This window comes from Cebus imitator, unplaced genomic scaffold (genome assembly GCF_001604975.1).
Source record: "Cebus imitator isolate Cc_AM_T3 unplaced genomic scaffold, Cebus_imitator-1.0 Scaffold48, whole genome shotgun sequence".
In the NCBI taxonomy this organism is placed as follows: Eukaryota; Metazoa; Chordata; class Mammalia; order Primates; family Cebidae; genus Cebus; species Cebus imitator.
In genome coordinates, this window is record NW_016107363.1 from 1584458 (window position 1) to 1608677 (window position 24220).

Genomic DNA, 24220 nt, shown 5'->3' on the forward strand with positions numbered 1-24220 from the left:
AGCTTTACAAACTTGTCTATAAGATTAGGTTTTAGGCATAGCCTATATTTGATAAACACTGTGGTTGAGCACAACATATTTTCTTAAAGTAAAAGTTTTCATTTGATGGCTGTTAGTATATTTAGAAATCTCATAAATGCTGTTGGAAAAAGCAAATTGACTTGAATTTATCAGTATTGGCTCTAATACCACACTTTCTGATTAAACCACCCAATTACGATTTTTTTAATAACAAGAAAAAGATGTAATCAAGAACCGAGGAGTTAGCCAAGCTTGCCTCTGACAAAAATGACTACCATTTTGGAAACATATTTTATTGTGTACTGCATTCTAAACTCTTTTTAATTAACTGGGTGCCTACACCAAGGGTAGCTCAAAAGCTGTTGCTTATTAGACGCAGCAGATCACACCAAGAAGTCAATGTTGTGTTACTTACTTCGAAACTTGACTCTTAGTTCTTCCAGTCTGTAGTGGGTGGTTTTTGTTTGTTTGCTAGCATTTTTTTTTAAGATCCCCCTCTGAGTTTTGTTAAATTTAGCAAAGGTGTTCTGAGCTAGGTTCTATCTTCTAGCAACATTTCATCACTCATAATCCTTTCTCATAAGGCAGCATTTTACAGGCCCACTTTATGACTGGAATGCCCTGTTTCTAGTCCAGAAGCTCCATTTGAGGAGAAATTTCAAACTTATTGATTCTCTGTCCATTGCATTCTCCCCCTGTAAGATTCATCTGAATTTTATTGGCTCAAGTGGATTTAAAATGGGGAGCTTAGTGCTCACGTGTAAAGAAATGCATTTGGGGACTCTGAATTTCGACTTTGTCACATTTCTCAGCATGCTTATTGGCAGCTGTGTTCCTTTTAAAATTACCCAGGTGAGATAGACACTTTGCAATATTCAACCTGAAGTGCTACCTCAGCCCTTTTCAGCTAGCCATAGGAAAAAAAAAATCATGGTGGGAGGAGTAAAGGGAAGGTGAGAATTTTGTAAAGCTCTCCACAGATAATTCAGTTGGAATTGCTTTTTATATTTTGCACCAATGACAAATCAGCTACCTTGAGATACTGATATTTCTAAGGTATTGTAGCATCTTTATTTTGATTTTATGTCCAAAAGATTGAAGGTCAAAGGAATTGATTTAATTTGATCAATTAAAAAAATCTACCTTGATTTAGCCACTGCTGCATACATTTTACCCTAGGCAGGCTCACTTTAGCCGCACTCTCATCTTTGTATCTGCTCAAATCGAGTGGAAATAAAACACATATTCTTCAATTTCAAAGACATAATTAGCGTGGGGTCATGAAGACATAGTCTGAGAGGAAGGAGACTACCTTGTATCAGAAAGGGGAAAAATAGGATGTTTAACTGTAGGTCCTTGAAAGCCATTTCGGTCTAGGCGTTTATTGTAGATTGTACCAATGACAGATGGGAGGAAGCAAGAGCAGGACTCTGGAATGAGCCTGCCTGGTTCCATGACACATCTCCATGACTGTGTTTCCTCAAGTAAGTTACGCACTTGTCCTATGTCTCTATTTTCTCATCTGTAAAATGGGGAGGTAATGCTATGGGTCTCATAGAGTGCTTGTCAAGGTTAAAGGAGAAAAGTAAAATCCTTAGCACAGTGCCAGGCATATAGGATGCACTTACTAAATGGAAAGGACTCTTGCATTCTTCATTATGCTAAAAAGAACAGAGGAGCTCGCTGTGAAAATTTAAAAATCCCGTTATAGTTTTCCCCAAAATGACATAGGTCTCTAATCCTTGGGAGAGATTACAACAGATTATCTAGTTATGACATTATGGACCTTTCAGAAGTGATACTTGTAAAAACTGTGCACATTGGCTCTAACTTAAACTAAGGATCCTATATCTTTAAAAGGATCCTTAGTTTAAGATATAGATATAGATGCCATGTTGTTCTTTCTGTGTGGGCCTAAGTATGCTTGGAGCCCTAACCCTTCTGTAAACTAGCAGACTGGAGGAAAAGGCACAACTTTCACATGCAGGATGCATGCTGCCGCCTCAGATTTCATTAATTTATATTATTGAATAGCTTCAGATGATGATAAGCTCTGTCTACGCAAAGGACTTTATATACCACCTGTTACAGCCATGAAAGGAGAATGATTATATAAAATATTAAGGGATGTTGAAGGATTGGATGTGTGTTGGGGAAGGGAAGAGGTGATGCTCCATGCTGGTGAGTTTACTTAGCAGTAATTGGCAACAGCCCAAGGATAAAAGTTTTGTTTCTTTTTTTTCAACAAATTATCTGCTAAGATACACTTGGCTCCAGCTAAGGTTTATGTTGTCTAAGGCCGATGTTAGGCACATGCTTATTGGGACCAGTAACAAGGCAATATAATAATTTGAGTGGGTTTGAGGGATTAGTCTATTTTTGAGGCTGAGTTAGATTGATCAAAATTCAGTCTGTATGTCAAAACAAGTGGCTTCGTTAGAGTGTACACACGGTGTGTGAGTTGTGGCACTTCCAAAAGGGAGTATATATGAAGGTTAGTGCACTCTCAGACAGGCAATCTGAGCTGCCTTAAGACTACTTCAAAATCTGAAAAATTGCTATTTTGAAAAAAATGTATGCCTACAAGCCCTAAGCCTGCATGATATTCCCAATTTGACTCTCGAAATCTCTGAAAAATGTATATTCAGACCTCTCTTGCTTCACATACCATGGTGCCTTTAACTTTCACCACGAATCTATTCTCTAGCTCATTTTACCATGAAAAAGACTGCAGATTTGTTGATTGTGTAACAAAAAGAGAAGATTAAAGCATCAGTTTGTTTCCATTAAAGCAATTATTTAATCATCTTCTCATCCCTGTCTAGAATAATTATATTAAAAGACTTCCCCAGACTTCTGAATTAGCAACAAAGAATTCAGACCATCTTTTACTCTCTGAACAAAAAGAACGCAGTTAACCAGGTGATGCATTTAAAAATCATTTCTGGTAACGGTGACTGGACATTTTGCAGTCATTAAATTTAATAACAGCAACTTTTCTCCTGATTAGCTTCACATATAGAAACAGAGGAGCCTGGACTGGGCATCCGACAGATGGTGGCAGAAATACACAGTGCAAAGAAAGACGAAAGAGAAGCAACAGCCACTTGTGATTACAGCTTTTCATGGCATGCTAGGACTTCATTTAATGATCTGAATACTTTTTCTAAATTCAGGTCTTTTAAAAGTGCATGCATCCAATTGTAGAGGAAATTCATTCATTCTACATACTGGGATAAGACCTTATAAAGCTAGCACCTTTCAACCCAACATATAATATTTTGTAGCTGCATATGGAGTTTAAGTAATTCTCACCCTGACACTGACGAAGAAACTTTAATTAACATGGTAAGCAGGTTGCAGCACAATGAATGCACTTAGGATATTAAACACTCCAAGAGGGGGGTAGGGTAGAATGACATTACATTTTTATAAAGCAAACATAAGTTTGCTTAAATAGTTTAAAGAAACCCAGCACATACTTAAACAGCTAAGGTAAGCATTTCACCATTAACACAGCCTGTTTGGTTTAAACATACAAATTACAAGGAAGCAAAGTCAAGAAAAGAGATAGTATCATTAAAGATTTCAAAAATGATATTTGGAAAGAAAAGTGTAGAATCCAAATGTGCCTGTGGAGACACATACATGCACACACATATCCCCACAGCCAGCTGTAAATCAAGATAGCTATAAACTTACCGGAGCAAATATCACCATACACATTTACAAAAGAATTGATAATTCAACTTCCCACTCCTGAAAGAAAAGAGAGGTTGTCTCATACTAAAAATAAAGCTTCTCTGTCCACAGCACCAGCCACTTGTCCCTCTTTTTATGAAGCAAAGGAGGAGAAGAAGAAAATCAATGCAGAGGGAAAGTGAGATGTTATACCAATCAGATAGCAGCTTCAGCCTCATTTGCAGAGAGATGGCAAAACGGTCATATTATTAGACGGTGACAACCCACAGCTGAGTACAGGAACCTGATACTCCCCTCTGGTGAACGCTGCCTGCTTGGTGGGGAGGTGGCTGCCACCATGGTGAGCTCCCACACTTGGCTCACAACTGGAAGTGCAGAACTGCTTTGCACTAGCAGGCTGCATCACCAACAGAGGCACCATCTCCCCTTTACTCTGCCAGCCCCCTCCTCCCGCAAGCACAGTGCTTAGAAACAAACTAGGAGATTTTTTAAAAGCCAGGATTTTGTGTTAGGGGTATGGGGAAAAGTGGTGGTTTTATAAAATCTTATGAATAGATTTACATAGATTAAGTAAACATTGATATGTTTGTTAAAAAAATTGACTTCATTTTTATGTAAATGCATGGCTCTTATGCATAATCCCCATTTGGGAAATTCATACACTGCCCATAAATAATCATTAAGGTGATGTACTGGAAGACAGGCTTTTCAGGCTCTGGCAGCTGTAGAAGGGACAGACTACAACTTGGTTGCTCACTCGTCACAGGAGTGTTTCTTAAAGCCATCTCCCGCAAAATCTCAAAATTAAAATGGATTCAGAGGCTTAAGTGTGATATGGATCTGCTTTTTTCTGCAAATAAACCTCTGTAGGAAGGAGTTGAGCTCAACCACTTCCAAGGGCCGAAATCATGGCACCCTGAGGCAGTATGTGTTGGGGGCATTTGTAGCAAATTCCTGGAGAGGCTGCCACAGGTGACATGTTCTCCTCACACTGGCATCCTGAGGACAATCTCTCCCCAAGGCAGATAACACAGCACAGGGATAGGAAACCTGTCTACCTCTCCCTCCCGCCCCTACTTCAGGTCTCCACTCACTGCAGGAATATTGTTCGGTTGGCTGAGACGTCTCTGCTTTATCTTTTGTACAGTTGGTGATGATTCAACTGAAATGCACATAGGCTGGCCACATTTTTTACAGGTATTAATTTGTTGTTAATTTGGAATCTGTCTGAAGTCTTTTTTGAGGTTTCTCTCTCTGTTGCTCTCTCTCTTTCCTTACTATTTCTGTCTCTTTGTATCTCTTTCTCTCCCCTTCTCTCTCTCTCTCATGCACGCACACACGCACGCGTGCGCGCACACACACACACACACAAACACTATCACTACCATAACATAGCCACCACCATCATCTCCCTCTTACTCCCTTTCTTCCTTTTCTTATACACACAGTAACAACTTGGTGGGTAGGGGAGGTTGAGGGATCAAACAAACCAACCAAAAAACCATAATGAGGAGTCAGGCAACTTGGGTTCTAGTTCTGATCCCTCACTTACTAGTCGTGTGACCTGGGTCTGAGCCTTAGTTTGCCCTCTGTAAAATGGCCACACTAATGCCTCACAGAGCTGTGAGTGGGTAGAAATGAACAATGGGCAAGGCAGTGCTTTCACCCACGCTACACACCTGCGAACTGGACTCAGAGTCCAGCTCCCTTTCTCTGCTGTCTCCTCTGATTGGCTTGTTCCCCAACACTTGCGCTTTCGGGGTGCTTACCAACTCTTCAAACTGTATATGCCTTGTGACCCCTTTGAAATTCTCATAGGAACCTTTTCCTCCCTACTCCCCTGTGGCCACTCCTCACCTGCTTATTGACAAATCACTGCACTTCAAAGAGAGCAGTTACAAAGGGGAGCAAATTAAGCAAGTGAACACATCTGAAGCAGGGGGAAAAAAAAGTCTTAGAATCACCAGGCATTTAAGTGAGCACTCAGTAAACATTTACAGAATAAATAAATGAGGGATTGACTGAAAGAATAGTGTTCCTGTGCTGAAGGCCACCGTTCCTCCAGGTGGCTAATAAGGGGCAAAGCTAAAGTAGGATTGAAGAGGCGGCTGATAAGGAGCAGTTAGAATATGATTGAAGAGGCGGCAGTTTCTCAGGGAAGCCAGTGAGATATTAAGAGCCCCACTGCAAGTAAAAGGAAAAAAGTTCTGTCTTCTACAGAATAATAGTGAACATTTCGTGAATATTTACTCTGTTCCAGGTACTATTCTAAGTGGGTGTTTTTGGTATATCATCTTATTTAAGCCTTACAAAACTATGAGTTATAATTTTTATTCAGAGTATAGGTGAAAAAACCACGACTCAAAGAGTGAAGCAACTTATCTGAAAGTATATAGTCAATACCTAGTAAAGCTAAGACTTGAGCCTAATTGTATGCCATTGTCTAAGCTGTTAACCACTCTGCTTTGGATGCCACATGATGGCACTTACAGTTTTACTTATTCAGTGTACAGGGGATGACAAATAAACATTTGGATGCATGGACCCTGCAGTAACTTCTTAGCTGACCCCAGTATGCAGATTTGCACCAGAGATTGGAAACTGCTGGTGTACAAGAGGGTCTACCAAGCCCATGAGATCCACGCTTAGGCCCTACTGGGTTCTGTATGGGCTTGGGCACATTATTTAAGACTTGGGAAGATAGGAGGTGTGAGGCTTAGTCTTGGGTTTGGTAGCGGTTTGCTTTGTGACCCAGGGTGTGTCCTGAAATTTGTCTGCGTCTCTGTTTTTCCATGTTTAAAATGAAGGATTTCTAATGAATTATCTCTGAAGGGCTTTCTGGGTCAACTTTTACGAGATAAGGTTCTAAGGCTAATAGGCAGATTCTAATCTGCTGGTTGGATTAGCTCTGCCTGCTTCATATTTTTTCCAGACAGATCATTAACATTCTCTAAGTCTCCTCTGCAACCACCCCTCTGTCTTCTCTTTTGTGGACCACGGCAACAGGCTCTCTCTAGGTCTCGCTGCTTTCACTCTTCCCCCTAGAAATCTCTCTATTATCCATGTTGAGCCATTTAAAGCATAAATTAGATTATATCACAAATCTGAGAAAAATACTTCAATAGTTGTCCAATAGGCTTATGGTAAGTAAAACCCAAACCCTTTCCCATGCCTTTAAAGCATCATGCAATCTACGTCTCATCTTTTTGTCTTATTTAATTCCAACCCTCTCCTTCCCTACTCTTCAGCCACATCCACCTTCCATGCCTTTGCACTAGCTATCCCTTCTGCCTGGAACATCCTTTCCTCAGATTTTCCCTGCCCTCTCTTCCTTTGTCACTCAATTGTTAGTTCTACTTTCTGTTCCTTAGAGGGTCTTTCTTCCCCAACCACCTAACTTAAAAACATCTTTCACTTTTTCCAGTCACTCCCTTGTTTTATGTTTGCACTTTTATTGCCTGATACCTTCTTATTTGTTCAGGCAATTTACTATCTCCATTTACTAAGACGTCCACAAAACCAGGAAACTTGTTTGTTTTGCTTAACAGCATATCCTCGGTATTTCAGAGAGTAGCTAACACATAGGAGGTGTTTCAATAAATATTTGGTGGATAAATCAATGAATGATGAAATAAATGAATCAACATGAGAACATTTTAGGTTTGAGATGGTTGTAAAGAAACCTAACTTTTTCAAAGGAATTTAGCCTTGAAAAGCAGAACAGATGAACAAGGGCAATTGATTGATTCATAACAGCAGATACAGATTATTTTTAACCTCTTCATTCAAAGAACGTTCTGGAAGGGTTGCAAATTTCAGCATCATATTGATTTAATTGGGAACTATGTCAAAGATGGTGGAAAGTTCCTTTTGTAAACCATACTGATCAGTTTTTGTTTTTTTTTTTAGAAGCTTGGGCTCTCAGGGTTTCCTTCACCTAGGCCCACATAGAGCAGTTGATTTTTGGATACTTGCCCATATATTTGTCATTAGAGAAATAATCTTGTCAGCTAGCCACTTAGACTGCCCTAACCTTCCAATTTATCAGACAGCACAGTCGGCTACCACTCTGTATCACAGAATTGGAACTGACAAAAATAAAGCAAAATGCCATTATTTGATGGTTCTTGTTTGAAAAATGATATTCACATTGTTGCTACTGCCTTTAAAATAACATTTATCCATTATTAGATTATTAAAAATAGAACTACAGTGTTTTCCAAGTCAAGTATTTATGGAGAAGGTTAAGTAGATTAAAATAATCTGTGATTCTCTGAAAACCTCATTAGCAATGCTAATTTCTAATATGGTCAGAGCTTCAACTGTGATCTTTCAGTTGAGCAATGGCCTTCAGACAACTTCAAAAGAAATTTTTTTCTCAGAACAGAAAAGCTTCTCTCCCCTTTGGGTGGACACACCTTCTGGTAAATTCAACAGTTCCTTTCCCTTATAGCTTCCATTTCTAAACATCTGGCCTCTCAAAAGGGGTCCTTTCAGGCCTGCCTGCTGGCCAGTGGGAGGCCTAGCTTTCTAAGCATTTAGCAAACACTGAGAGGAAAATTCCAGAGCCAGAGGATTTCTTCGTGGCAGTGGGAGAAAGGAGGTAATCAAAGATAAGGCTACTTTGGTCATACTAATAAATGACCAAGAGAGTTAGTCAAGCCTCTTCCATTTTGCTTCAGAAACAATTTCAGTGCTTTCAAGCTATAGCAGTGAGAGCACTTACATTCAATTCACTTATGGAACAACCTTGAAATCTTTAATGGTGCCTTCCTTTCTCTGACTGAGCACAGCTCCTAGCATGGGTAAAATGCAATTTATTCTGATGTAAGCAGGTATATAGAGTCAGGGCAGAACTTTCTAGGCCTCTTATCTTTTATTTCCCTTGTAAGAGAAAGTTGTTTTCTCCAACACCATCTCTATTGTTTTTTCCAAATACTGAGATAAAATAATATTAATATCACTTGAACATGAACATTTATTAGATCATTAGCTTTCCTCATAGGGTTCAAGTCTGTCTGAAAGAATTCTACACTGAAGCTGGGAGGTTCCGTGGCTCAGGCCTGCAGTCCTGGAGCATAAAGGGGCAAGGCTGGGAGTTCGAGACCAGCCTAGGGAACATAGCAAGCACTCATCTATATAACAGTAAAACATAATTGTATTTAAAAAATTCTACACTGAAGCTGAGAGTATAGGCAAACGTTTGTGGATGCAAGAAAAGCTAAGGAATACAGTGGAACAAGATTGAGAAAAATTAGGGTATTTGGGTGGAAATGTAGCCATGCTTGGGAGATAAAAGGAGAGAAAATGATAGTTAAAAAAGCAAGTAAAAAAAATGTTCAAGGAGTATTTTCTGAAGACCATGAGTCTAAGCTCTTCAAGGACACAATAACCTACTTATTTCTGCATCCTCAGCTCAAAGCAAAGTGCCCAGCACAGAGTGGCCAAGCAATGATTGTTTGCTGAATGAGGGATAAATGCAATTATTTGAGAGATGGAATATATATGGTTAAGCATGCTCCCCTTTAGGCAGACATTGTGCTAGAGAGCCTTTGTTTGTTCCTCTAGAGCCACTTTCCTGCCTACTTTGTGTTCCAGCAGGCTGAACTAATGGACCCCATCAATGAGCTCCCTTTCTCTGAGGCATCCTAATGGGAGGTGCTAACAATAAGAAGTACTGCCAGGAAATTAGAGGGTGAGAGGAGACTGAGGTCCGGGTATTTATTCCCTTAGTCCCCCCAATGGGTCTTTAAGTTGGCTATGTTCCTCTAGCGAAGGCCACAGGTGCTATGAAGTGACCTTCTCCATCCATACATCTTATCTTTCTTTTCTTTTCTTTCTTTCTCTTTCTTTCCTTCTTCTTTCTTTTCTTTCTTCTTTCTTTCTCTCTTTCTCTTTCTTCCTTCCCTTTTCTTAAACTCTGTTCACCTTTTTTCAATTTGCCCCTTCAAAAAACTACCTTCAGTCACTCTGAGTGTGCCAGCTATCTCCTGCCTGAAGCCTGACTAACATAAACAGATGGATTCTCGTTCCAGCTCTATTACTGCTTACGTGGTCTTGTCACTTGCCCTAATCGATAAAATTGGGTGCTTGTAAACTAATGCATACAAGGTGTTAAGTGCATACCAAGCATTTAATATCTAACAGTAGTAAGGATGAGAGTGATACCCTTTGCCAGCTTATTTGTTTCAAAAAGATGATATACATGCTCTTTCATTTTGTCTCTAGAGGAAAGAGCTGTTCATGTTTTAGAAAGAAAAGGGGTCGGGCATGGTGGCTCATGCCTGTAATCCCAGCACTCTGGGATGCCGAGGCAGGCTGAACACTTGAGGTCAGGAGTTTGAGACCAGCCTGACTAACATGGTGAAGCCCTGTCTCTACTAAAAATATAAAAATTAGCCTGGCGTAGTGGCGGGTGCCTGTAATCCCAACTACTCAGGAGGATAAGGCAGGAGAATTGCTTGAACCCAGGAGGCAGAAGTTACAGTAAGCAGAGATAGTGCCACTGCACTTCAGCCTAGGTGACAGAGCAAGACTCAGTCTCAAAAAAGAAAGAAAAAAAGGGAAAGGAATGCCCATATCCTGCTGAGAAAGATTTAACAGTCTTTCACTGCTAGGGAGTATGGAAATGACATTGAGACACATAGCTTGAAGCAAAGAAAGATTTGTTGAAAATGGTTTTGACTACCGGCATTTTTGAGTATTCAGAGTACACTGGTTAATCCACTCAGCCTATCAATCAGGTCCATGAAGAGTTGCTTCTTTTTGATGCTTGCTGGAGGGCTGTCCATGGATTCCTGGACATCCATCAATAGGCCCTGGATCTCAGGCAATAATTACAGATCTATTAAGTGTTGATTAACCCCTCTGCTTTTATTTCTGTCCTAATGAAAATTTCAAGCCAATGGAGGGGCTGAGTCCCTTTAGAAACTCCCTTACTATCCCAAAAAGACTCTGACACAGGAGACAAGGCGACTCAGGCTTTACGTATCACAGCTAAAATCCACCTGGGGGCTCATGTCCTCAATTGAAACAATTCTCAAATCCATGAAAACTTTGTTAATCTTCTAAAGTGAAAGGGCAACCATCCATTTGCCTAAAATTTTCAGTTCTGCAATTGTTTATGGCATGTGTGTTATATGCCAGGCACATGCAAACTCTCTGGATACAGTAGTGAAAAAGTAAACATGGTCCCTGCTGGAAGGAACTTAGAATCTTTCTGAGTTACTGTGCAAGCCAGGAACCTACAGGCCTGGTATATAAATAATGCTCATTACACATTGTTATATGATTGAATACATAATGCTGAATTACTATGACATATTTCTTAATTACAAAGGTAAGTAGATGAACGTATTGGCCTAGGCTTTCAATGTTCAAAATGTAAAATAGAACCATCAAATATTTTGATGTAATTTGTGTATATGCGAGAATATAGATAGTACATTCAAATAACCAAATCATCTCAGCTTGCAATGCAATTATAAGCATAATCTTTAATAGCTTAGCTTTTAAGCTGAATGCCAGGAATTCCATAGAGATGCTCCAGGGCCCACCATGGAGATGGGAGGGTGTGCTGGGGGCAGCCAAAGGAACGAGGGTTCCACATCCCTTCTCTTCTTCAACCAACCCACTCCACTGTTTTCTCTATATCCCAGTTTTCATGACTGAACAGAACATTTCGATCTTAAATGAAAAACTGTGGAGAACCAGTGATGTAATGCAGAAATTTGGCAGTTATGATTTCCTATCATGAAACTTTCTGATTCCAATAATGATGCTAATATTTATTTCTGGGTATTAGCCTAAGCACTGTTCATGTATTATGTTATCTGATTATCATTCAACCCTATCCACTAGAATCTATCGTTATCATCATTTTACAAATGAGAATGATAAGGTTTAGTGCGATTCAGTAAGTTGCCAGAGTCTGCCTAGATAGTATTTGAACAAAGGCTTGAACCTAGGTTGTCTGTTTCCAAAGCCCAGGTTATAAATCTCCACATTACCCAGTCTTACTAATGTGTGCATCTTTAGCATACACAAGGTGGGCAGATGGGCATTTCCTCTCTGACAGTTGTTTGGAGCTTAAAACAATGTTGTATTTCAGTTGCATAATTTCTGGTGATTGCATCTACTCTTCTGGTACAGGGGATTAAAAATGGTCCCATCATAAACTACTGCACAGTAGCTTCACTCTTTCTGCAGTCTTGTATAGCACACAATATTACATTGTTCGTAGTAGGGACTAAATAAGTCTTATTATTAAAGAAGAGAAAATAAATGACTTTTCTTAGGCTTATTTTCATAATTCTCATCAAAAACAGCAGAGATATATCTGTTTTCCTTCTATTATTTTTTATAGCAGGGAGAGCTCTATCAGCAAATTGATGGCTTAGGAGTTTGGCTGTTCCTAACACACATTTCTTAAAGCCTGGTGTGGAAACAGAAGATGAATAGTTGTTGCTATGATTAAGGATTAAGGCTTTATAACAGAAAGAATCCCTGAGGTCCAGTTTTTATAAGAATCTTGTTAGTACTGTAATAAGAGTGAAAGAAGAAAAACATGGAAACAATTTTCAATAATCTTGGCCAGTACACTGAGAAATGAATAGTAAATTCGATCAAGGGTATGTGACTTTTTCACTGATCATTTCCCCATGGAGGAAGGGTGTCATAGCCAACTGTGTGTATTGATGAGACTCTCTTAGGCTTTCCAAACTTCCATTTATTCGCCTGTAAAATGGGAATAACAATGCTGAGTTATATAAATAATATGCAGCTGAGGCTGATGGCAATTAAAATGACACAAGTGAAACGTATTCTCTCTGCTGAGGCTACAGGCGAGATAGATTTCAGAATCAAACACTTACAAAATGGCTTTCTGGTTTTTCTTTCCATCTCAAAAAACTGAGCTAAATACTGCCCCGTCCTGCTCCCCCCCCAACACACACACACACACACACACACACACACACACACGCGCACACACACACACAACCCCGTTAAGCCAATATGCCTCCTGAACCTAGACCAAATTACAGCTCTTAACAAAATAAGATGCGTATAGGAAAGAGATGAAAAGTCTGTTTCTCCACATGTAGTTTATGAAATGTAGAGTGTATAACATTTGAGTGTTTTCATAGAGCTCCGAAGAGCCTAGTCATGAGCTGCTTGATTAGGATTCCATCTGAAAGCATTCTGCTCCCCGCTCCTGCCCCACCGCAGTCTTAGGCATGTGCGTGGTGACCAGGCCCTGCAGCAAAGGAATAGAGTTGGTCTAAAGGGATCTGGGGCATTATTTTAATTGGAGTGCTTATGAAATATTTGTAAAAACCTCTCTCTTTTGATGAGTATGTCTTATGCCAGAGGTGTTTCTGCATCCCTGTGGTATGAGGGTAATCCATTTGGCCGGCAAAATTTCTACAATTTTATTAACCACAAAATCCCTCCTATCTGGGTGAAGCTTCTTATATTTCTAATTTATGTCTTCCCAAACCCTCAGATTCAGGGCTACAAGGGAAGGTGCTACAGCCTGGTATCTCATGGGGCAGTGGTGAAGCCACCATGAAGCAGCTCACGTGAAACTACTTTGAGAAATGAAACATGCAGTACTAAGTACAGTTATTCTTAGTTTCTGTGTTCAGTGTTCCCCTCCATAAATACAAGACAAAACTATCTTTCCTCCAATAGTTGATTATGTATTACTGCAGGCCTGTTTAGAACAGTCCAAAATGCCATGTGAGTTGTTCCTTCTCACACAGAGAAAAACCAGTTTTCTTTCTTCAGCTGTGCCTCTATTTTTAACATAAAATGTCTTACCAATGTCTTCCTTAAAATGTTAGTTCCTTCTTACACCATCCCCAAGTCTTGAAATGATACAAATTAAGAGAGTCAGTCTGAAGAACAGGACAGTCTGATATTTCCAGAATGTCACTTATCTCAACTCTAGGAGCAACACTTTTCCTCTCATTTCGCTGAAAATGTGGAGACAAAAACTCCCTGTAAGGGGCTGTAACACTACTTGTTCTGACATTAGTTATAATACAAGGAAAGTCAGCCTTAGACTCTGTCCAGAAAACACTTCCACCGTTTCTGTTATAACACACAATGCTCTGTGATATGTATGCTCGGGACCAAAGCCACATAGCAATGTGGTTCTCAAACTTGGCTGCCCATCAGAATCACCTGGGCAGCTCATTAAAAAACATGGATCATCAGTTCCAAACCCAGACCTCCTGAATCAGAAGCCAGGAGGGTAGGGTATTTAGAAATCTGGAATTAGCAATTCCCCCAGTTCCCTTTTCCCAAAGGGAACTTGACAGGGAATCTTTCTACAGCACCTGAAGCCAATGATTACATGAAATAATCATCAAGAAGGCCACCATAACTTGTCATACAAGGTGAGTTCCATGCTCAACACAAGCTCTGAGTAGGAAGGGGAGTCTCATCAAAGGTGAGAGAAGCTAGCTGCAGACATCGGCTCCATGGTGTGGAAACATGATCAGTGAGGCCTGGAGCCCATCTCTCCTTTTCCTACCTCTTTCTCGTCTGGGTCTGCCTCTTTCAGGGAGCATACTGCCACACACCAAAACAAGAGGAGGGGCTAATCTAAAAGCAATGGCAATGTTGAAATGTATGTGCCAGGCCCTTTTCTAAGCAATTCATAGGAATTAACTTACTTAACTTTCCTAAAGACACAACTAAATTAAAAAAAAAAAAATCAAAGTTCAAAAGCACATGGAAATACTCCTCAACCATTTCTTAGAATCAGCTTGGATTCTACTGGCTTACCTCAAACCATCCCTAAGCTTTTCCATGTCAGTTCATCAACACTGCTGCCCTGTGTACCACCAGGAGGCTTAAGCAATGTTGTCTTGGGGTTGCCCCTCCCCAAGAATTCCTCCTGAGAGACAAGGACATAAATGTAAGTAGTTTATTTGGGAGATGATTCCAGAAAAGAGAGTAGGGAATTGAGACAGGGAAATGAAGAGAGCTGATAAAGAATGCATTCATGAGCAGGTGCCTGTGGTAGGCAGCTGGGGCTACCTCACTGGGGTGCTCTGGAAGACAGTGTGAAAATGTTTCAGAGGTATTATAGCCGGTGTAGGAAGCTGGTGCATTTATTCTCCAACTCCCTTCTCTTATTGGCTCCTGCAAACATCAAATTCCCTGCAATGCTGGCCTATCCCTCTTCACAGCCTGAAGCCCTCAGGAAGAGAGAATTGGCCTACAGAGGGAATGCTGAAGGCGTGTGTGGCCTTAACGGAGCCAGCTGCAGTGCATACATACAGGTACTTTGGAAAGGTCTAAGTCACAAACAGGGAAGAAAAAAAAAGAAAGAAGAGGGAAACTATGACTTTTTTTATGAGGGCTCCAAGGAAAGATTATGTTGGTTCTGGCTGTACTTCTCAGTGATTTTCTTTCCTTTTGCTTGTTGGTTTTGTTTTTAGTGGGCTTGAGGATTTGCGTAACAGTCCACGCTTTTCTCTGCAGCCATGTGCTTTCAAGCCTCTGCCCTTGGTTTATGCTGTTCTCTCCATACAGAATGTTTTGTTTCTCTCTTCGGCCAACCATGACTCTACTTTTCCTTCAAAAGACCAGATAAATTACCACTTCCATCCTTTTTAGTTTTTTCTCATGTATAACCCTTGTTTCCTTCTGTGTCATCGTTAGCCATCTTCATGTTTGGCTCTTAACTCAGTATTTTGCAAGAGAGACGTGATAAACAAATACCCATTGAATGAATGGACAGACCTAATCTAAATAATGAGATTTCAAGTTTCTTATGAGTTCCACTTGATTTAACTTCAAACCCTGGGCACATGATTTTGGAAGAAAGATTTCAATCCCCCTTGCACATTTTCGAAATTCTGTAAGGTCATTCAATGTTATTGATTTCTAGTGTTTTCTTCTCTGTCCTTCATTATCAGGGTAAATTCCACATCACTATGAGATTTAAATGAGAGATCAAATGTGTCTTATTAGTGAGGTGGCACCAGTTAATGAGCCAACATTATTAAACACAGATAAAGAAATAGAGAAGTGTTGTTGGTTCCGCTGCCCTGGGAACAACAGCATCACAAATCATCTTCCAGTTTTAGAAGCAAATGTCCATATCTCACTGTGCTAAAAGGCCAATTTCCCTATGGGGGATTTGTGATTAGGTTTGTGAACTCCTACTCATCCGTCGAAACCCAGCTCAGTTGTCATCCCCTCTGTGAAGAGGAAAAGAGGAAAGAAGCTGACATTCATGGAACACTTACTCTCCTGGCTACTGTGTGTGGCACTTTACTTGTGTCATTTTATTTTATTCTCCCAATGGCACTGCAAGGTAGAAGTTAGCCCCATTCTTCAGAAAGAAAAAAAAAAGAAAAAAAACGGAGCTAAACAAAAATCCAATAAATAAGTCATGAAAATAAGCTTCAAAGCTGGGTCTCTCAGATAGCACAGTGTTATATTTTCTGTTAGTTTAGATTGCCTTCCACATCGTCTATGTAATAAACTTTTTTGAGTACACATGGCCTGACCCTGTGTCTTAATAAATACTCAGCAAAATATCTGTTAGTTGGATATTATCAAGGACATTTTGCAGGGATGCAAAGTCTAGGAGGTGCTTTTCTTCCTTTGTCTTCTGTCCTTCCACAGTGGGTGATCTGTCTCAGTTATGTTATTTGTCTTAAGACTTCATAATTATATACATCTATTTCTGTCTTCCAAACAAGAACACAATTTCCATGAGGATAAGGTTGTGTGTATGTGTGTGTATTCTCAGTGTAGGGGTGAATGAATGAAACTGTGGAATGAACAAACTCACTTGAACCCTAAAATAAAATATAAAGATGTTAATGCTTTGAAAAAGTCTTTATTTGAAAAACTGACCTTTGACAAAATAAGGTTATAGAATGTTTAATGTCCTAAAGTACAATTAGCCCACATTGGATGCATTTTATGTATTCACCCAGGTTATGCATATCTGTACCTCCCTCACATCTGGCAACGTGCCAAAGCTTCAGATTCCCAACAACCTGGCTCTTGTCTATGTTTAGATAGAAGCAAGAACCAAGAAAAAAAAAATCAGACAAAGGATATGTCACCAAGCCTTCCAAACACTAATGGTCATGTACTTTGCTCAGATGAGAGGCTCCCTGGTCCTTACCCAGAGCCTAATTCCTCTTTCTTGACAAATACTCCTAATAAGGTTATTTTTTCTAAGTTGACAGCATGTTAGAAGAAGCCAAGTAAAACGGAACAAACTGTCAGAAGAAGGCACACTTAGAGCCCCATGGGAACAAGAGAGAGCACAAAAACAATGAAGGGGCATAAAGAAGAGCTTGAAAGCATGGCATTCTCAGAATATTTTCTGTAAGGGCAAAGAAACCCTGCTCTGCTCCACAGGTTCTGAGGTTGTCACTGCATACTGGCAAAGAACAATGTTGTCAAAAAACTGTTAAAATGTTTTCCATCAACTCTATTTTAAAACACAAGGATGTGAACGAGTTATACATTTAACTAATAATTTCTATTTAAAACAGTTACAGTCTTTTTTAGAACAACCTAAAAGTTTGGTTCTTAAATGACAAAACTGTGACTATCAGAAATCATGTCTATTAAGGAAGAATTGTTCCTTAGGGGTTCTAAAGATTGCTAAAGTGCTGCAGCTCTGGAATGGTACCAGTCCTGGTGACATGCAGCGTGAGCAGAAGTGCTAAGAACAACTGGGTTTCTCGCAGCAAAATTCCACTTGAGACCCACAGCCATTGGATATATTTTGGAGACCTATCTAACTTTAGTAATTTGAGGCTCTTTCCATTGTTACCTACCTACGTGAATTACAGAGAAGAAGGCTATATTGTTTATAATATGCAAATTATTGATACAATCCTTTCAGCATAGTGAGTAATATAGTTGTTGATCTTACGCTTGCTATGGCTCCGCTTACTATTTTTTACTCTCAATCATTGTTACAGCAATAGGATTATAACCACCTATTATGACCACCTATTTGACAATACAAAGAAAAAAGAAAAATGTTTCACAGCCCTAACTTGTCAACACATCAGCTCTCTGCATTTTCCATATGCCTTCCAGTTCTTATTCATGTGTTTAGCATACTGATTGAACAAAATGACCCTATTATTCCTTTTCCTGTGTCCACATTCATTCTATGTGACTTTGTGGCCTTTCTTACACAAGAAATACAGTTGGTTTTCTCACTCCTTGAATCTGGAGTCACCTCATCTCTTTCTGTGGCCAACAGAATGTGGCAGAAGTGAAATCGTGCACATTCTGAGCATAGGTCTCAAGGTGCCTTGCAGGCCCCACTCTGCTGGAAATTTTCCAAGCCATACTGTGAATAAGCCTGGGCTAGCCTGCTGGATGACACTGAAGAGATACATGACTTAGTCATCCCGTTGCTCCAACCAATAGCCAGCTGACCACTAGACATGTCAGCAAGGCCGTCCTAGCCTATACCAGTCAGTATCTGGCTGATGCAAATGCTGACACCCAGACAGGTTCAGCTCATCAGCAGAACCACTTGTTTTCCCATAGACAACTGAACAATAACAAATGCCTATTGTTTTAAGCATTGAGTTTTATATAGTTTATTACACAGCAAATAATTGATAAAACATGCATGCATACAATTGACCTAGTCATATTCGTATTGTAAATCATGCTTCTAATAGCTATTCCATGATTCATACAGTGAACATACAATAATTTATTTTAATATTTCCCCAATTTGGGGATATTTAAGTAGTCTACAGTTACTAAACTGAGGCAATAATGTGATGCAAACAGCACATGTTATTGATCTTCTAACAGTGTTTTCAAATCCTGAATTTCCTGATGATGAATTCTATGGCTTTGGCCAACTTAACCTCAGTAAATCTTCTTTTTGAAATCTGTGAAATGGGAATGATGATTCTTTGAGATTTCATTTTTAATACTCAAGTTGATATATAATGACAATCTAGTGTCTGAACACAGTATAGTTAATAAATGGAAGATGTCATGTAAACAGTGCTGCAATTTGTTTAATTCTCAACTATGAAATTGTCATTTCAAATGTAAGGACAAAAAAAAGATAAGGAAATTAAATGAGCAGACAGACAATGCATTTTTAAAAAACTAGGGCTTAGAGGTAATTACTGACTTATTCAGCTTCCATTTCTGGAGGTGAAAGGCACTGAAGGAATCATCATTCCACCAGAGTATACTTGGCTTGGACTTTGGAAATCAGAAATCATCACTCTGGTGGTTATTAAAGAAGAGGGTGTGGTGAGAACTCAGAGCGCTGTATGAGAAAGAGCTAATGAACTTGTTTAATATGCAGATTCTCAAGCCACACATCCAGAGATTCTGAACCAGTAGATCTGGGTTTCAGTCCAAGAATCTCTGTATGCTCTGAGCTTCCCCACAGGGGGTTAATCAGAATCTACCAATTTGGTGAACAATTGTCTTATTTCCACCCCCTCCTCAGTTGTGGAGAGAGATCAAAGGCCAAGAAGGGTTAAACAAGAAGCTTCCATCTCCTCAGAGACAATCAATGGCTGAGCTGGGGTGAGAGAGCCCAGTCCTCGGGATTTCTGAGCAGTGGTTCCACATGGCTTACACGAACTATCCTGAGTTCATCCATGGACAGAAATCTGCTGAGACCCTTGTTCTAAGTATATACTTTTCTTTCCAAGGCCAGTCTCTCATCCTAGTTGATACATACTTTATACACTGGGGAAATGATTAATGTGAATATATTATTTATTCTTTACTGAGAAGTTGTTCTTTGAGCTGTAACCAAGTAACTGACTTTCAGACAAGTTGAAATATGCCAAGAAATGGTTTGTCTTGTCTATCAATATACAGCTCAGTGTTGACTTTCAAAAAACAAAAAGCAGTAAATAAAATCAAGGTAACAGATTCCTTTACATTTTATTGCCTCCTTGGGGCTTTGTAATACTTTTTTTTTTTTTTTTTTTTTTTAAAGATAAAGAGCTTGCTGCTTTATATAACTCATCCTTTCAAGGAAGTAGCTTGAGACCTGTTTGTCTTTCAAGTTTGAATTTTAAGAGGACACTTTTGTCATGGCATTTCTTGAAGAAATGCAGCTGTCAGCATGGATATAACCAAGAAGCATATTTATTCTGGTAGAACTAGAAAGCTTGACATGGCTTTAGAGTTATTTAAAAATTATTTTAAATTAATTTTGAAGCTGAATTCAAACTCAAAGCAACTTAAATTGTTTGCTGAGACAAAAAAAGAAATTCTGTCACCAGGACTGCTTTGTAGTGGAAAAACTTTGGCAGCTTTTTTCTCTTATAGTCTCTTTATTGATAGGCAGAGCAGCTTAAAGAAACCAAATGGCCCGGTTGCCACAAGCAACCTTTCACTCCCTATCAGAGAAAGTCAAGACCAGTGAGAAATCGGTGCAGACCAGAGCCGGTGACCTCCAGTTAGTTACCTTTGAACCATTAACATACCATTATCATACTAAAATCCCTTCTGCTAAGTGAAGATCACTGCCATTTCGTGTACATGCAATATATGGAGAAGCATGTTCATGAATTGCACCTACCACTTGGAACTCCACCCAATACCTGCCTGCATACCTCCCCCTACATTCACCTCCTTAAAACTCCCCTATCTCCCATCTCCTGGGAAGAGGTGCCTTTAGAGCATGAGCTCCCCTTCTCCATTCTTTGGCCATTCTAAAATCTGATTGCCTTTCCAGTTTGACATTCTTTCATTGTGGCTGACATAAACTAGGGAAAGAATTCAGGTTACTGGTGACGGTGCAGCCCAAGTCAACTGTCTGCAGAGTCTTAAGCTTCATGTGCCTAATCAGTAAAAGTAATTTGTGGTACAATGATTAAAAGGTTAATGTTTGAGAAGACGAGGGTTTGAATGCTTCCCCACTTACAGGCACATGACCTTGGAAAATGACTCAGCTTCTCTAAGCCTTAATGTCTTCATCTATGTAATGGGCATACTTACAGCAAACTTTTGGTGAATATTTAGTATATGCTAGGACATTTTAAAAAGTCTGTTTCAGGGTGGGTGTGGTAGCTCATGCCTGTAATCCCAGCACTTTGGGAGGATGAGGCAGGAGAATCACAAAGTCAGGAGTTTGAGACCAGCCTGGCCAATATGGTGAAACCCTGTCTCTACTAAAAATACAAAGAAATTAGCTGGGTGTGGTGGCACGTGCCTGTAATCCCAGCTACTTGGGAGGCTGAGGCAGGAGAATTCCTTGAACCCTGGAGGCAGAGGTTGCAGTGAGCTGAGGTGACGCCACTGCACTCCAGCTGGGGTGACAGAGCGAGACTCCATCTCAAAAAAAAGTCTATTTCCATTAGTTCATTTAATACTTAGAATAACTCCATGAGTAAGTGTTATTTTTATCCCTATTTTACATATCTGAATACTGAGGTTCAGAGAGATTAAGTAACCTGCCTAAAGTCATACAGATAGAGGGATGAAGCCTAAATGTGAACCCAGGCAGGCTGATCCCAGAGCCTAAGAATTCAATAAAAATAGACCCTGCCAAGAACTTGGAAGTGTGCTTATAATGAGAACTCAAAAATAGTACCTTAATATTGTTATTGGAGAAGAGCACCTTGAAGCTCTTCTCCAATGAGAAGTTCTCTCCTGGGACTGTAAAACACCTTCATATCATTGTTTACCTTTAATCATCTGTAGCAGGTATACCCATAAGAACAAATTAACCTATACCACCCCATCTCTTTTCAGTCTCTTTAAATAATGTCTCTTATTGTCTGAAAACACAAAAATGTATACAGAATAAAGTTTACTGAATACCACCAATCAGTTGACTACTCTTTGGGTGGAGAGTTTATCCTTCCAGTGTTTTCTCTTTGCACATGAATGTTTGCCCATTTCCCTCCAAAATGTGGATTACTCTATAAATAGGGTTTAATCCTGCTTTTCCTCCCTGATACTTGTATCACAAGCATTTTTCCATCTCATGCACTACTCTGTGAAAACAGGATTTTTGCGATGGCACAATATTTCATTTTGAAGATAAACTGGAAAGAGGTAAGGGCAGCAGGAAGACTGCCCTTTCTTCTCCTCCCCACTAACAGGATGGATCTAATGTGATTGGGATTGGGCACATATGCTAAGATGAAGGATTACTGTGCTAAAAAAAATTTGCACAGAAAGGTCGTACTTTTTCTTCCTTAGTTTTGTTGAGGAAAGATTACAGCCTTAGTACTAAGCTTTTCCTTTATGTCCTCCCCTCTCATTGAATAGACTGGTGTAATCATGATATTTTGGTTTGAGCTTATGAAGAGTGGCAAGGAAAAATTCTCCTAAGAAAAAGAGAATAAAGTCCAGTACAACTTACTAATAGCTCCCCTCCCTCCAAAGTGCCCCATATTGTGAAAGGGACTGTTGATATTGTGTACATTTTGGGGTGTGCTAACAGAGTGATTGCAAACCTAAGCTTATTTACTTATTTTTTTTAATGAGCAAGGTTTAAAGATACCATGGTTTTCTTACCTAATAATCAAAACAAACACATTTGATGTAATAATGCAATAATTACAATAAAATGGAAGTAATAATTGTTATTGAGCTTTTACTATGTGCTAAGTGCTTTATGCATTCTTACCTAATTTCTCAATCATTCACTAAGGTAGGGATTGTTCTTCTTTTGCAAAAGAGGAAATGGAAGCTGAAGTAGTTCCAAGACTGGTCAAAGGTATTATGGGCATGGGTGGAGGAGCCAGGCTTTCAATATAGACTGGCCCACCTTCAAAATAGTATTTTCCTACATGATACCCCACCAAGCTATTTTCTTTGAGCTATAGGTGATGATTTTTTTAAAAAAGAAGCTTTTTATTTTAAAATAGTTTCAGATTTACAGAAAAGTTGCAAGAATATAATAGAGAGTTTCCATATACCTTGCAACCAGCTTCCTTTATTTTTGACATTACTAGGGTACATTTGTCACAACTAATGAACTAACATTGATATGTTTTTAGCAACTAAAGCTCTTAATTTATTCTGATTTTCTTAGTTTTTAACCTAATGTCCTTTTTCTGTTTTAGAATCTTGCTCAAGATACGACATTATATTTATTCCTTACATCTCCTTAGGCTGTGAGTTTCTCAGATTTTCCTTGTTTTTGATGACCTTGACATTTTGAAGAGAACTGGTAAAGTATTTTATAGAATGTCTCTCACTTTAGACTTTTCTGATGTTGTTCTCATAGTTAGACAAGGGTTATTTATAGGTGATAATTTAAAAACAAAATAAAGTAAAACTTTATGTAACTGCCAAACCAGCCAAAACTAGCCCTACTCTGTTGGTAACAGAATGTTGCATTAGCTTACAGGCATAACAAAGCTAAGACTGCAAGTCATACAGCCCAGGCATGTGCGACAGAAACAGCTTTGACTTCTAACAACACCCAGAATCAATGATTCCTCCTCATGGAACCAAGAAGATGGGACATGACCAGAACCTGCTGGAACATGACCACTGGAACTCTTTCAAAGCAAGGGGCCTGTAGGCCAGGAAGATCTGGGACTAAAATCTGCCTCGATATGCCTTACTGTAAAGTTGGAGGTCAAATTTGAAGACCTCCAACTGCACCTTGCCAAGCCAACATTTGTAAATCCTTTCCCCTGTCATCTAACCCCTTAATACTTGCCCCACACCCCAAATGTGGGAGACCTGATTTCAGCCCGTTTCCTGTCTCCTTGCTGGCCAGCCTAGTAACAAAGCCTCTTTTCTCAAAAGCTGGCGCCATCGTGTTAGCTTCTATGTGTGTTGGGCAGGAAGTCCATTTGCTGTATACCAGTCACTCAGCACCCACCACGAGAATGAACAAACACTACGTTTTCCATATTTGCCTCTGAATCTTTTAAATGAAAAAATAGGTGATGAAACTGAGCTCCCTTTTAGGTACCCCTTTTAGTTTTATTCCCTTTTCTCCCAAAGTCATGAATTTGTATTTTTTCTCATCCATGTTTTTATGTCCATGTGTTAGATACATTTATCAATAAATAGCAAACAGCAATATTTTTCCACAGATGTTTTCATAAACAATCATTCTGCAAAGTGTTTTTCTAGACATTCAATTTTTAAGATCTGTAGATAGATACAGATCCATTTATTTTTAACTCCTGAATAGTGTTTTCTTTTATGAATATGCCATGTTTATCCATTTGTCTAACGATGGACATTTGTTTTCAATTTTTGTTATTGCAACAATATACAACAAGTACCCTTGTATTTATTCTTGGTAGAAATGGGTTTCTCTATAATACCTATATAGCCGTGAAATTCTGGGGGATTAAAAATACAGCCATACTCATCTTTTTCTCTAGGTATGACCAAAACCCTCTGTAGTTTACACACCATTGCTCTCCAGCATTGTATGTGTTTCCATTATGTCCCCTCATTGCTTATACTTGGTACTTTAGACTTTCAATATTTTGCCAGTCTGATGGGTGAAAAATGTTTTTAT

The 24220-nt window shown here is 39.3% G+C and overlaps 1 protein-coding gene across 2 annotated transcripts in view; it reads right to left on the minus strand.

Annotated features, from left to right (window-relative positions):
- SYNPR (synaptoporin) overlaps positions 1–24220 on the minus strand; it is a 340334-nt gene that overhangs the window by 177399 nt on the left and 138715 nt on the right. The window contains exon 1 of one of the 2 annotated variants that reach the window (XM_017527364.2): positions 3724–4113. The exons of the other annotated variant lie outside the window; for it this stretch is intronic. Within the exon in view, the coding sequence (XP_017382853.1) occupies positions 3724–3747 (24 nt within the window). The 5' untranslated portion in view covers positions 3748–4113. Of the gene's footprint in view, positions 1–3723; positions 4114–24220 lie in introns of those variants that run through there. 2 annotated transcript variants of the gene reach the window in all.